Source organism: Glycine max, chromosome 20 (assembly GCF_000004515.6).
Source record: "Glycine max cultivar Williams 82 chromosome 20, Glycine_max_v4.0, whole genome shotgun sequence".
NCBI classification, from domain to species: Eukaryota; Viridiplantae; Streptophyta; class Magnoliopsida; order Fabales; family Fabaceae; genus Glycine; species Glycine max.
Genome location: NC_038256.2, coordinates 25,606,477 through 25,622,385, shown reverse-complemented (window position 1 = coordinate 25,622,385; position 15,909 = coordinate 25,606,477). Strand labels below are relative to the sequence as shown.

General features: G+C 38.9%; 2 protein-coding genes across 2 annotated transcripts in view; one reads left to right on the top strand and one right to left on the bottom strand.

Moving 5' to 3' along the window:
* The window catches only part of LOC100797989 (exocyst complex component EXO70A1), a 52,699-nt gene that overhangs the window by 21,521 nt on the left and 15,269 nt on the right, over positions 1 to 15,909 (bottom strand). The window contains exons 4-7 of the mRNA XM_003555648.5: positions 14,405 to 14,665; positions 12,512 to 12,650; positions 12,224 to 12,436; positions 4,112 to 4,317 (exon numbers count right to left, since the gene is read on the bottom strand). Coding sequence (XP_003555696.2) covers positions 4,112 to 4,317; positions 12,224 to 12,436; positions 12,512 to 12,650; positions 14,405 to 14,665 — 819 coding nt within the window. The remainder of the gene's footprint in view (positions 1 to 4,111; positions 4,318 to 12,223; positions 12,437 to 12,511; positions 12,651 to 14,404; positions 14,666 to 15,909) is intronic.
* Positions 9,821 to 12,061, top strand: LOC106797718 (uncharacterized). Its single transcript, XM_041013611.1, has 2 exons — positions 9,821 to 10,405; positions 10,498 to 12,061. Exon 2 carries the CDS (start codon positions 10,891 to 10,893, stop codon positions 11,272 to 11,274), a length of 384 nt encoding a protein of 127 aa, XP_040869545.1. The 5' UTR covers positions 9,821 to 10,405; positions 10,498 to 10,890; the 3' UTR covers positions 11,275 to 12,061.

The window sequence follows — 15,909 nt, the reverse complement described above, 5'->3', positions numbered from 1 at the left end:
GCTGGTGCAAGGGCCAATCTAGGTTTGCTGCCAAGGACAAAATAACTCGAACTGAGTTGAGTTTAGCTACTGGTGCAAAGGTTTCTTCATAGTCCACCCCATATAATTTGGTGAATCCTTTTTGCCACTAACCTGGCTTTCTACCAGTTTATACTACCATCAGCATTGTACTTAATAGTAAATATCCACTTGCATCCAACTGGTCTCTTTCCTTTAGGAAGAGTAGTGATCTCCCAGGTGTTATTCTTTGCCAATGCTTGAAGCTCTTCATTCACTACTGCAGTCCATTCAGGATGTTGGAAAGCTTCCTGAATGTTTCTTGGGACGTGAGTGCTATCAAGCAATGCTACAAAAGCCTTGTATCCCGGTGATAATTTTCCATAGGACATATTTTTCAATGGGGTGTTGAGTGCAGGTTCTCATCCCTTTTCTCAAGGCAATAGGCATATCCAAGTTACTTGTATTAGTATGAACGGATTCAGAGATGGGAACAAAGTTACCTGTAGGGATTTCATTTTCAAGAGCCTGGTCAGATTTATGGCTTTGCATTGGAACTGTGATTGGCTCTACCGCCTTCTGGTTTCTCCTTTTTCTAACGTTAACCCTCCAGTTTTGGTCTTGACTCCTTGGTTGAGTTTCTTCTGATTCCGCAGAAGCAGTTTCTGTTGGTACTGCTGATATAGTTTCTTCAATATCCGGTTCTGTAGGAGCAGTTTCTGCCATCTCCAAAAATGATCTCACCCTTTTTTGAGTCTAAAAGTTGGAATTCTGTCATGTCAGTCAAAACTGGCATCTTCTCCCCCTGAATGCCAACTTTGGGATAGTAAGGCTGATGCTTGAAAAATGTAACATCCATTGTATGATAGAATTTTCTGGTTGTGGGAGAGTAGCACTTATACCCCTTTTGGTGAGGTGACTATCCTAGGAATATGCTTTTGATGGACTTGGGATCAAGTTTACTACGGTGTGGGTCTAGGTTGTGAACAAAAGCTGAACAGCCAAACACTTTCAAGGGAATTGAGGTGAGGATTTTGCTGGTTGGGTAAGTGGTCTGAAGGACTGTGTGAGGGGAGCTGAAATTAAGGACACTAGAAGGCATTCTGTTATGAGATAGGTTGAGGACAATACAGCTTCTCCTCAAAATTGTTTTGGTACATTTGTGGCCAACATCAGTGATCTCGCCACTTCCAGTAGGTGTCTATTTTTCCTCTCCGTCACTCCATTCTGTTCTGGAATGTCTACACATGAACTCTGATGCACAATTCCATTTTTCTGTAGGTAGGAATTCAACATGAAATTATAGTATTCACGACCATTATCTGTTCTCAACACCTTAATGTTGGTCTGGAATTGTGTTTGCACCATTGTATGAAAAATTTCAAATATTCATCCTACTTCTGACTTTTCCTTCATAAGAAACACCCATGTGACTCTTGTGTGGTCATCGATGAACGTCACAAACCATCTAGAGCCGGTAATATTGTTGGCTCTTGATGGATGGTCCCCATACATCACTGTGGATTAGCGAGAATGGTTGGGAAGGTTTGTAAGGTTGTGGGGGGTAAGTGCTCCTGGTATGCTTGGATAATTGACAAGTTTCACAATGAAAATTTCTTAGTCTTTTATTGAATAATGATGGGAACATTATTTTCAAATACATAAAATTTGGATGGCCTAATCTATAGTGCCACAACATTACCAACACTTCGCTTTTTGAAGGGATCACTACACATGAATTAGCTTTGGGTTTCGTATTGGAATTTTAACCTGAAGGAGATAGAGCTCATTACATACTTCAGCACTGCCAATTGTCTTCCCCAACCCCAAAATCTGAAAAACACACACATTAGGGGAAAATTTAGTGACACAGTTCAAATCATTTGTCAATTTGCTGATGGACAGCAAGTTGCAGTCAAGTTTGGGTACATAAAGTACTGAATTTAGAGTGATATCTTCTGAAATCACAACTGAACCTTTACCAACAACTTTAGAGAGTGTACCATCTGCTATCCGAACTGTAGAGTGATCATGACATGGAGAATAGTTGTCCAAAACAGTTATGTCCCCAGTCATGTGATCTGAAGCTCCAGAGTCTACAATCCAGGATTTCCTTTTCCCTTTGGAGGTGTTTAAAGCATGTGAAAAAGTACCTTTCTGGGTTATTTTTGCTGTACTAGTAGGTTTCCCTCTGCTCAACAAGGTTTGTTGGAGAAGTTTCTGCAGGGCTTCCATTTGTTCCCTGCTAAAGGGACTTGGATCAGAACTTACCTCTCCTTCTTGAGAAGTGTTATAAGCTGTGTTGCCTCTGGTTTCCTTATTCCAGAATGACTTTGCATCTGGTGGTTTACCATGGATGTCCCAGCAAGTTTCCTTGGTGTGGCCTAGTTTCCTGCAATGATCACACCAGGGGCGGTTCTTCTTCTATGGTGGACGGATCTGATTCCCTCTTGCTGCCAATGTCGTGTTTTAAATGTATGGGGCTGGCGCAATGTTCCCTAGCATAAATTTTCTTCTACGTACTTCATCAAGGTCCCTATTAAGCCCCAACAGAAATTTGTAGATTCTGTCCTTTTCCACCAGCTCTCTGTATTTCTTCTTGTCATCTGGACACTTCCATTCTATTTCTTCGTAGGTATCCAATTGCTGCCAGTATCTACTCAAGGTGATGAAAAATTCAGTGACTGATTTTTCTCCCTGGCGCATGTCATGGAGCAGGCTCTTGATCTCAAAAATGGCAGAAGTGTTGTCAATATTTGAGTATGTCTCCTTCACTGCATCCCATATCTCCTATGCGGTGTCATAATACATGAAGTTCTCCCCACTTTCATTTGTCATGGTATTGAGAAGGCACGACATCACCAAACTGTTTTCCAGTTGCCATTTTTGAAGGTTGGGATCCCCTTTTCTGGTTGTTTGGGGTCACCCGAGATATACCTTTCCTTTCCTTTTCCTTGGAGGAAGATGCAAACTGACCTCTCCCATTGGATGAAGTTTTGCCCATTCAGTTTGTGGCCTGTGATAGGGAGAGCAATCCCTTCAGGTGAGCAGGAGAGCAGGTTAGCAGCATGTTAGTCTCCCCTTTGGTTGCGTTTTCTGTTTTCTCCCATTCCATGGTAGGCCCGGCACTGGGTTCAGGGAAGTATCAGATCGAGCTCTGATACCATATAGAAAAATGAACTGTATTTTTCTATTGTTTGAAAAAGGTGCAATGGTGTGTATAAATAGGGTTACAAGACTGATTTTGTACACTAATTTAGAGCTAAAAATCAGGAACCAAAATCCCTATAACTGTTGTAACTAAGAAAGGAAATAATAGCATATCCTAATTATAGTCGTACAATCAGAATCACATGATTCTGCCTAATTTTCGCAATCATCTACAATAAGTAACTTCACTTAATTTAGAATTAATGCATGGGACTTCCCAATTTTTTCAATGAAACATCAATAGAATGGAAAATAAAAGTCAATTAACAAGAGTTGGAATTTTCAAATTAGTACAATAGAATAATCGACAGGATGATTTTGTAAAGATCTGACAAAGTTGAAGACAACAAATTTGTAAAAGTAGAGGCAAGCTACAGCACAGCACCCTTTTACAGTCACAATTGATCTTATTGGCATTGGGAAATCTGATGCAATATTCTGCAGCTCCCTGCTTATTCTTTGTGGGAGACCATACATATAAATTATTAACAATAGACATTCTAGGAATCATCTTTCTTGCACATGCAAGCTAAATGTTATCCAAACCTGGACAAACTACCAAAACACATCAACTTTTTATACCTCCAAATTTCTGTTTTGCTCTAGCCAAGTAATATTAGTTTCCTGGCAAGAGTTTTAGGACTCATGAACCAACTCCCGCAAGTACATAACTAATTTTTAGCATAGCTTCTAAACAAATAAATACAAACAAGTGAAGATAATTGGCAGAAGAAATTAAACAAAGAAGCTGTACCCATAGAAAAATGAGAAAACCTAAAATTCTACACATCCTAGATGAATAAAGATGCAGCTTTTTCACCAATGAAAACAATATACAATGCTAGAGATAACTTCATGGGTGTGGTTGAGAATTTGAAGCAGAATACAGCACATATGAACTTACTCAAATAAAAACTTCACATAGTTAATCACATAGCTTGTCAAAGGATGGACAGTTCCATCAGTTACTGCAGTCTTTGTAGCATCTTTCTCAACTGCTTCTTCAAAATCTCCAAAGGTCTCCTGGGCTGTTTGTGCAAGCTGTATTGCCAAACCCATTACAGCTTCTCTTATTTTAGTGCAAGCTCTGCCTTTAAAGAGTATTTCAATCTGCAAATTAACCAGAGCAAAAGTTGATAATAAGTTACAACCATTGAAATATGCCTCCTATTTTCTAATTAACCAAATGCAAAACAGCCACAAAAACCTATAATGCATGACTTGAACACAATATATCAGACATCTTGGACTTGTGACATCATTACTGCCATGGCTAATGTGAAATTCTATCACAGGTTGACTGAAAAATTGTTGGGAGTAAAAACTAGTAAGAGACCCACTTTAACGAGGAGAAAAGTATAGGCTTTGATTGTTTAAATTAGAGACAGGCATATGAGTATAAATTTTATATGATGCAGGGCAACCAGTTCATCATGGCTTTCCTTGGTGAAACTGTATCTGCTACAGCCTCTGTTCTTATGTTTCAAATCATTGTCCAATGCTGATCAATTTTGAAAAATATGGATCCTGGTTCCTATTATCAGCCTCTGACTCCTGATACTGAACTTTCTAGGGACATCTTTCCAGTGTTGTTAAATGGCGGCCATGGCGGTGCCATGGCGGATTTAGGTGGCGGATTTGCGAAAAAACACCACCGAATAGCGGTGGCGTGGCGGGTTTGGGATGGCGGCCGCCATAGCCATGGCGGTCGTGGCGGTTATGGCGGGGTGGTGGAAATGGTGGGATTTTGCTTGGTTTTTGTCCGCGGTAGGAGTTGGGCCGACCCAACCCTACCCAGTTATTCATTCAATTAAAAGCGACCCATGCAGCTGTGATTCAGAACAGCCCCTGCGTCCCTCCCGCACCTCTGCATCCCTCCCTCACCCCGCCGCACCCAGCCGCCGCCGCGACAGGCGACACCTGCAGTCCACACACCCAGCCGCCGCCGCCCGCGACACCCCTTACACGAAGACGAAGGCCAACTTCGCGCGAGCCCCGGCAACGCAGCCTCCCGCGACACCCCTTCTTTCTGTCTCGCGAAGAAGACGAAGAAGACGAATGCGGGTCAGCCTTGATCTTTTTTTTTTTTTTAAATTTTGTTTTGGGCTTTTTGCTGTTTGACACCCCATTTTTCTGTCAACAGCTTTTTTTTTGCCTAGGTTAGCTTTGCTATTCTTAGCCGGTCCCAAGCCCGGATAAAAGGAGAGGGTTGTGTTAGGCTTTCGACAGCCAACGTAAAACTTTGTCGAATCTCTATGACATGGATCAATTACGTAATAATGTGAATGCTAGGTCGTTGCCCGGAAGCAACGCGCTGTATGGCTCGAGTACAGTGTCAAAAGAGCAAGGGCCGCTGCATCGCCGCCCGGATGTAGTGAAAAGTAAGCAAGGGTTCCCACATTTTCGTGAACGGGTGTGGGTAAAGAAGCTAGTTCATGACAGGAGGATTCGCTTTGGTACATGGAATATAGGCACACTTACTGGAAAATCTATGGAAATAGTGGATGTTATGGTGAGGAGGAAGATCAATTTTATGTGCCTACAAGAAACTAAGTGGACAGGTGAAAAAGCGAAAGAATTAGACAACTCGGGATTTAAGCTGTGGTATACGGGAAAAATCAGATCAAGAAATGGGGTAGGGATTATTGTGGACAAGGAGTGGAAGAAGGATGTCGTAGATGTAAGAAGAGTAGGAGATCGTATCATAGCCTTAAAATTGGTAGTGGGACAGGACACCTTTAATGTTATTAGTGGGTACGCACCTCAGGTTGGGTTAGCAGAACACTTTAAGGTAAAATTCTGGGAGGATCTAGAAGGGGTACTTCAGGATATACCCCAAGGAGAGAAAGTTTTCCTAGGAGGGGATCTCAATGGACATGTAGGTAGCGTGGATAGAGGTTTTGAGGGGGTGCATGGGGGTTTTGGCCTAGGGGAGATGAATGGGGAGGGTAAATCCATCTTGGAGTTTTCGGAGGCTTTGGATCTTTCTATAGGCAATACATGGTTTAAGAAAAGAGAGGAACATCTTATCACTTACAAAAGTGGAGGGACATGTTCTCAGATAGATTTCTTCCTTATCAGGAAGTCTGATAGGAAGTATTGCTTGAACTGTAAAGTTATCCCGGGAGAGAGCTTGACTACCCAACATAGAGTTTTGGTTATGGATGTAAGAATTAGAGATAGGGCAAAGAGAAGAAGTCCTATGGTAGCACCAAGGATCAAATGGTGGCACTTGAAGGGTGAGAAACAAGGAATCTTCCAACAAAAGATATGGGAGGGATGGTGTGGACAATCACAAGGAAGTGCAAATGATATGTGGAACAAGACGTCCCAAGAGATTATTAAAGTGGCTAAAGAGACGTTGGGTGAATCTAGAGGTTTTGGACCTAGGGGTAAAGAATCGTGGTGGTGGAATGAAAGTGTTCAGAGCAAAGTTAGAGTAAAAAAGGAGTGTTTCAAGGAGTGGTCTAGGTGTAAAAATTCTGAAACTTGGGATAAGTATAAGATAGCTAGAAATGAAACCAAAAAGGCGGTGAGTGAGGCAAGAGCCCAAGCTTTTGACGGACTATACCAAGCTCTAGGAACCAGGGACGGAGAAAGATCTATATATAGGCTTGCTAAGGGTAGAGAGAGGAAGACTAGAGATTTGGATCACGTAAAGTGTGTTAAGGATGAAGAAGGCAAAGTCTTAGTGCATGAAAAAGATATCAAGGAAAGGTGGAAGGTGTATTTCCACAACTTATTTAATGATGGATATGGATATGACTCTAGCAGTCTAGACACAAGAGAAGAGGACCGGAACTATAAGTATTATCGTCGGATTCAGAAACAGGAAGTAAAGGAAGCGTTGAAAAGAATGAGTAACGGTAAGGCGGTGGGGTCAGACAACATACCTATTGAAGTGTGGAAAACTCTTGGAGATAGAGGTCTTGAGTGGCTCACCAAACTCTTTAATGAAATTATGAGGTCAAAACGCATGCCGGAGGAATGGAGGAGAAGCACGTTAGTGCCAATCTATAAGAACAAGGGGGATATACAAAATTGTGCAAATTATAGGGGAATCAAGCTCATGAGTCATACCATGAAATTATGGGAAAGAGTGATCGAACGGAGATTAAGAAAGGAGACTCAAGTTACTGAGAATCAATTTGGTTTCATGCCGGGAAGGTCGACCATGGAAGCGATTTATTTATTACGGCGGGTGATGGAGCAATATCGCATGGACCAACAAGACTTGCACTTGATTTTTATTGACTTGGAGAAAGCGTATGATAGAGTGCCTAGAGAGATTTTATGGAAAGCTCTAGAGAAGAAAGGGGTTAAGGTTGCATATATTCGAGCTATCCAAGATATGTATGATAGGGTATCGACTAGTGTTAGGACACAGGGTGGAGAGTCAGACGATTTTCCCATCACAATTGGTTTGCATCAAGGGTCAACCCTTAGCCCCTACCTTTTTACCTTAATTCTGGATGTCCTCACAGAACAAATCCAAGAGATAGCGCCGAGATGCATGCTTTTTGCAGATGACATAGTCCTCCTTGGAGAGTCGAGGGAGGAGTTGAATGAGAGGTTGGAAACTTGGAGACGAGCTCTAGAAACACATGACTTTCGCCTAAGCAGAAGCAAATCGGAGTATATGGAATGTAAGTTCAACAAAAGTAGGAGGGTATCTAACTCAGAGGTGAAAATAGGAGACCATATTATCCCTCAAGTCACACGGTTTAAATATCTTGGGTCTGTAATACAAGATGATGGAGAAATTGAAGGGGATGTGAATCATCGCATTCAAGCAGGATGGATGAAATGGAGAAAAGCATCGGGGGTGTTATGTGATGCAAAGGTACCGATCAAGCTAAAGGGAAAGTTTTATCGGACTGCGGTAAGACCGGCGATTTTGTACGGAACAAAATGTTGGGCGGTCAAGAGCCAACATGAGACTAAAGTAGGTGTAGCGGAGATGAGGATGTTGCGGTGGATGTGTGGTAAGACTCGACAGGATAAAATTAGAAACGGAGCTATTAGAGAGAGGGTTGGAGTAGCGCCTATTGTAGAGAAGATGGTGGAAAATAGACTTAGGTGGTTTGGGCATGTAGAGAGAAGACCGGTAGACTCTGTAGTGAGGAGAGTAGACCAGATGGAGAGAAGGCAAACAATTCGAGGCAGAGGAAGACCCAAAAAGACTATAAGAGAGGTTATCAAGAAGGATCTCGAACTTAATGATTTTGATAGAAGTATGGTACTTGATAGAACATTATGGCGGAAGTTGATCCATGTAGCCGACCCCACCTAGTGGGATAAGGCGTTGTTGTTGTTGTTGTTGCTATTTGACACCCCTTTTTACTGTTAACAGTCCCTTTTATTTTCGTATTTGACACCACAATTTTTTCTTTCTGTTCAGTCCTCTTTTAAATGGCTGAACCATCATCCGATGCTGCTACTGCAAGTGCAACGAGGAAAAATAAGACAGACCCAGGCTGGAAATATTGCCATTCACTAGTGGAAGGAGATACAAACACCATTGTTTGTAATTTCTGTGGAAAAATCACTAAGGGAGGAATAACCCGAGCCAAACAACACCTGATTGGGAAGTCGGGCAACGTTGCAGCTTGCAAGAAAACTCCCCCAAATATAGTTGAAGAGTTGAAGGAATATATGACTACAAAAAAAAGCGAGACCACTTACAGTACTTCTGGCAGTGGTAATATGGCAAATATAAGAGATTTTGAATTTGGTGAACCGATTGGATGTGATGGAAGTGAAGAAGATGAGTTTGCGGACTCTTGTAATGCTGCTGCAAGTGCAAAGACAAAGTGTGGGACTAAAAAAGGACCAATGGACAAATTTTGTAAGAATCCAAAAAATGCAATCAATCGGAGAAAAATGGAGATGCTGAGGCAAATGAACATAAGAGAGTCAATGGATAAGAATGAAGTATTGAAGGTGCATCAACATATTGCTCGCTTTTGGTACCAAGCAGGTTTGTCATTCAACCTCATTAAATTGAAAAGCTTTGAGAACATAGTTGCAACCATTGGTCAATATGGGCCACATTTGCCCATTCCTAGCTATCATGACATCAGAGTTCCACTCTTGAAGAAGGAAGTTGAATATACTGAAAATTTGATGAAAGGCCATAGGGAGCAATGGGTCAAGTATGGTTGTACTATTATGTCCGATGCATGGACTGATCGGAAACAAAGATGCATCATTAATTTTTTGATTAACTCTCAAGCTGGTACCATGTTTTTGAAGTCTATTGATGGCTCTGATTTTGTAAAGACAGGTGAAAAGCTTTTTGAGTTGCTTGATGCCATTGTGGAGGAAGTTGGAGAAGAGAATGTTGTTCAAGTTGTAACCGATAATGGGAGCAACTATGTTTTAGCGGGTAAGTTGTTGGAGGAGAAAAGGAAACATATTTATTGGACTCCTTGTGCAGCTCATTGTATTGATTTGATGCTTGAAGATATTAGGAAGCTTCCCTTGATAAGGAAGACAATTAGAAGGGCAATTAATCTAGTTGGATTTATCTATGCCCATTCTAGTACCTTAAGTTTGTTGAGAAATTTTACAAACAAGAGGGAATTGATGAGACATGCTATTACTAGATTTGCCACTTCTTATCTAACCTTGGAAAGGCTTCACAAAGAGAAAGCCAATATTAGAAAGATGTTTACTTCTGATGAATGGACCTTGAACAAGCTATCTAAGGAGCCTAAGGGAAAAGAAGTTGCAAAGGTAGTGCTCATGCCTTCTTTTTGGAATAGTGTGGTTTACACTCTTAAAGTCATGGCTCCACTTGTGAAAGTACTTCGTCTTGTGGATGGTGAAAGGAAACCAGCCATGGGCTATATTTATGAAGCAATGGACAAGGCAAAAGAAACAATTATCAAGTCTTTCAACAACAATGAAAGCAAGTACAAAGATGTGTTTGCAATCATTGATAAAAGATGGAATTGTCAGTTTCATAGGCCATTGCATGCAGCTGCCCACTTCTTAAATTCAGAGTTCTTTTATGACAACACTGACTTGGAATTTGATTTTGAGGTCACCAATGGTTTGTTTGAGTGCATTAAGAAGTTGATTCCACAATTTGATGTGCAACAGAAAATTCTAACCGAGTTGCATCTTTACAAGATTGGTGCTGACCACTTTGGTTCCGACTTTGCAATGGCTCAAAGGAAAACCCATTCTCCTAGTAAGAAACTTTTATCATACTATTTTTTTTATGTATTAGTGTTATAATTCAGAATTCTAAGTTATGCTCTTGGTTGGTAATTGGTATTGCAGCATATTGGTGGCGAATGTTTGGGTCACAAACTCCAAATTTGCAGAAGCTAGCTATTAAGATTTTGAGTTTAACTTGCAGTGCTTTAGGATGTGAAAGAAATTGGAGTGTGTTTGAGCAAGTAATTGTGACAAAACTCTAACTATACTTTTTAATTTTATTTAATTTTGATGATCAAGTTTTATTTGGAGTATATTTGAGATTGAAATCAACATTTATTTGTTATGTTGTAGATTCATTCCAAAAAAAGAAATAGGCTTGAGCACAAGAGGTTGCATGATTTGGTGTTTGTCAAATACAACCAACAATTGAAGCCAAGATATAATGCAAGAGATGAAATTGATCCAATTTCTCTTAATGATATTGATGTATGCAATGAATGGCTCGTGGGAGAGATGGATCAAGATGATGATAATGATGCTGGAAATGATTTGGTATTTGAAGATGATGATGCTCTAAATTGGGCAACTGTGTATCAGGCTTCGGGGGTTGGAGAGTGTAGGATGTATACTAGGCGGAAAAAGCAAAAAACAAGTGTTGCTGCTGCCCAAACTTCTAAAAAACAGGCAATGGTTGTTGGATCTTCATCAAGGAAGCAAAAAGCAGTCCAAGAAAATGATGAGGATCTAGATGTTGAGAAAAATATTGATGTTGAATCTGAAGAAGAAGAAATCATGGTCAATTTTGAGGCGTCTGATGGGGAAGAGGGAGAGGGAGATGCTTCATTACCATATGATAACAACGAAGATGATTATGTTGGGATTGGAGAAGATGATTAGAGCCTCACTTTGCACTTTGCATTATGTTTTTATCATTTTCTTATTTTGAACTCTTTAATGAGTTTATGTGGTGTTGGTACTTGATTATTGTATGAACTCATGAAACTTTTTTAGTGTATTTGAATGCAATCCTTTGTTTTTTTCAATTTCAATGAGTTTATATATATGTTTTTTTTTTTTTGTCCGCCATGACATCCGCCATTTTCCGCTACGCCATCCGCCATATTTTTATGGCGGAATTTTGACTTTCCGCCATTAACAACATTGCATCTTTCTCAACTCTTATGCTAACTTGACATCTCTGATAGATGTGTTACATGTGTTTTTTGGATAACCGTTAAGACTAGTATGTTATAGAGAGGGAAAACTGCTACTTTGAATATTTTGGGAGAAGTGTTGTGACTTGTGACCTCTGACCACAAATTTGTTAGTTTTCACCTCTCAACATTTGTCAAGTTGATATTTGCAACAAATCACTTCCCCTGTAACATGAAATTTAGAACTAATGTCTGTTGTTGCCTTGGTGTTTGGATTTTATATAACTTCATACAACAGTATACAAAACTAAATTTGTAAAGAAAAAAAAAGATAAGAGAATGTGTCAGTAATGCTATTGATAACTGAGCATGGAATGCTAATGAGAATGTATCAGATGTTATCTGAATGTATCAGTAATGATATTGATAGCTGGACATCAAATGCTTAAAGCTACAACTAGCTGCAAATGATGCTGGATGCTTATGAAATTCATTTGTTGCCTTAGATCAATTGTGATAAAAATACTAAGGTTAAAGAGAATCATACTTTGGCTATTGAATATATATATATATATATATATATATATATATATATATATATAACCCAATTAAGATTTATGAAATCTTCACAGTGGACAGAATTACAGAAAGTAGCAGAGAGATTCATGAATTTGGATGTTAAAAGTTAATACCTCTGAATGTATCTCTTGCAATATTTCGTACATGTCCAAAAGTACAAATAACTTTTCAGGTGATCTCTTGCTTTTAGCAATTGCTTCTCCAAAACTAAGTAGCATGAAAATACTGTTTGTAGTTACTTCAGCGAAACACTGATCACCAAGTGAGTCAAATCCTTCAAATATCTGATCACAAACTTTCCGTTCCGCAGCAAACAACAATTTGACCTGTTCAAGTACAATTGCATATTTAAATGAAAATATAAAGATAAAATATGTGAACAAATTTGACAGTGGTCTTACAGCAATACGCATGAAATGAATCCAGTTTCCAATTTTGGCTTCCAAAACCTCCCATTGTAGCTTTTGAACATCATCTTTGCTTAGTTTTTCAACTCCAAGCTTTTGCAGGCTTTCTTCCAATACTTTAGAACGGGTATCTCTGAACAATAATAATGATGATAATCATAATTATATAAATAGTAATATTAGTTACAATGATAACATTTAATACGCTTCAAACAGGTAATAGGAGGCATGCAATTCATAGATGATGGTAATTGTCTTAAGCATGTGGACATACACAAAATTACACAGATATCGTTATGCAATATACAGGGGAACAAGTATAATTTTGTGAACACATTATATACAACTACTTGTCCATCAAATAGAAGTATAAATATTGACAAAGTAATGGAGGATATTGACAATCTATGCATAACTCTTCTTTGATTGGTACACAAACAACCCAGAAATGCAGTAAGAATGTTACCAATAGCTGCACTCTGAATGAAACACCAGTAAGGAAGTATCAAAAGACAGATTCTTACAACTTTTTTCTGCAGAAGACAATTTTCTGAGAATTATACTCAAGTCTAAAGTGATTTTTTTTTTCCAAGTCAGAGTTGGTCTCTGACAGTACTACACTTAGCTGTCAGAAAGAATAGAAATGGCTTACCTATTGCTGGTTCCATAGAATTAATCAACCAAGCAATGGAATTTTCTAGACCATGTTGCAAATCTGCATAATTTTCCTCTTTTTTCTTTTCTTTTCTTTTTTGTTCCTTTAAGGAGTCCAAGCTTGGCTTTTTACCCTATTATAATTATAATTTATAAGCTTCACAGTTTGTGCCCAGTCTAGATAAATTTTAGTTTACAATTCACGTTATGAATACTAAACTGAGTGGAATTAGATCTTGTAGAAAACAGGATATCAATGCCAGGCCAGCTGCTGAGTATTGGTAGAAATGCTGTCCACAGTATCTCCAAAAGATACCAGGCCACAATTAGCTCCTGTTGCAGTCAATTTTACCACGGTTTGGATAAGTTCCCAAAGCACTTGCTTAAGAAATAATGGATAAGAACAAAGTTTATTCATTTATTATTCTCAGCAGGAAATTACAATTATAAATACAAAGGGAGGAAAGCAGATGTCTCCACAAACATCTCAACTCGACTCCTCAGATCATCAAGGGAAACTGGAACAATAAAAGGAAAGACAACTCTTATCCTTATCCTAACAGAACAAAAAAAACAAAATCCAAAAACCTCCTAACTTTTGTAACGCATACAAAACCCAAAACATAATAGGAAAAACAGAAACAAATAACATAACCCATCAATCAAAGAAGACAGAGATCTAATGTTGGACTTGATAACATCCACAGCCTCCTTTAAGTTGAAACACATTGGTATAACACCAACCACCTGCAACTCTTTTTAAGCTGCACCACAACAGAACAGATTATAGCTTCCCCTGCTCCATGTCGCAATACCACAACCCAACCAGCTGTAGATCACCCAAAAGAACAAGCAACCTCACCAAACCACACAGAAAGATATAAAACTGACAAAGAAGCACCAATCATACTGGAAAGGAATATAAACCTTCCCTACCAGAAATTGCCAAAAAGAATGCACATTGAAACATGTACTGCCTCTAGCCCACTGCTATATCTATATTATAGAATTGAGTTGTCAATCAATCACAAGTTACTTAAGGCCAAGACATCATAGAAAAAAATCTCCTTAATCATTTTCTAAACTTCTAACAGGATTGAACATGATAAAAAGCTTCAAAAGAAAATATACTTTTCAGTTCAGACTACTTATGCAATATGCATCTATAGAGGACCACAGCAAGGAAATTTCCTTTTCCTTTTAAAATAAAACAGTCAAGAGAAGGAGCTTTACCTGTATGCTTTGAGCAACTGTTGTTGGTGACCAGCTTGAACCATTTGCTGGGTTAAATTATTGAGCAGCGGCAAAATTCTTGGTGGTATAAGAACAGGAAGTGTGTATTGAACAGCATCAGCATTATTTTTATGTAACTCAGAATGGAAATTAGAAGAATGATTCTTTCCATTAGGATCACCATCACGACCTGGTGATGCTGCTGAAGGTCGCATTGAGTTTGGAAGAGAACCAAAGAGGCACTCAGGTTCCACAGGTTTGCTGTAATCACACAGATCAAGAGGTGTTGCAAAATAACATAAATATAATTTTCACCCAAAAAAAAAATTAAACCATTTAGTCATGCAGAAGACCAAAGGTTCCTCAAGAATACCATTATGCTTCTATGACAGGTAAACCATTTCCTATATAATTTGAAGATACTTCTATGATTAATATTATCAAGGACACCATCGAGCTGTTACCAACCCTAGCATCACGGACAATCAATAAACCTTTGAAATTTATAAAGCATAAGACCTACTACAACAAAAATACCAAACCCTTTTAAGGATAGCAACCAGATGGATGATACAAGAGGCAAAATCAAATTAAACTTCAAAATGGATTGAATTCATTTCATATTTCTTATTTCTTATAATATTTACATTTCAAATATTATTAAAAATACCTCCAGTCCTATATAAGAAACAAAAGACAACACTTTCTTGGTCCTAATAATAAGAAACAGAGAACTAATTTATTGCTAAATTTTCTTTTTACCCCTAATTAATTGTGAGGTTTATTAATGATTACACTCATTTTCCCATGAAAGTGGGTTCATTTATTGAGCTATCAACAAAAGAAGATATACTCATTGGTTGAAAAATTATCTTTTGAAAAAACAACCACCTCCTAAATCATTAATGTAATGGGTAGTCTTGGAATGAAATTTATGATAAATTAACTAATCTAACCACTTTTATTGGTCTTGATGAATTAGGTAATTGGTTCTTATACATAGAACCAGAGGTAGTACTATTTATAAGACCTATCCCCATTCATATTATACAACAACCATAGTAGTTAACGGCGGATAGCGGCACCGAGCGGCCACCTCCAGAAAATGCTATAGCAGGATAGTGGTAGCGGATGACCACTATTCTGATTTTCTTGTTTAGTATACAGGCTTGACTATTTGAACCAGAGCAAGAGAAAACGAGTAGAGAGGAGAGTGGGTGGGTGAGAGTGAGGTCTAGGAGAGAGAAAACAAAGAGAGAGTGAGGGAGGATCCTTATCGGAATCATGCTGGAGATAGGAGTGGACAACGACAGAGCTACAATCAAGATAATTGGAGGGGTCGGAAAGATATTGCATTGTTCTACTTCACTCGTTTCCCAGAGGATGCTACTGAGAAAGATTTATGGCACCATTTCAAGAAGTTTGGTGATATAAGGGAGATTTTCGTCTCCAAGAACAGGAACAGGAATGGCACGAGGTATGGGTTCGCCAGATTTAAAGGGGTA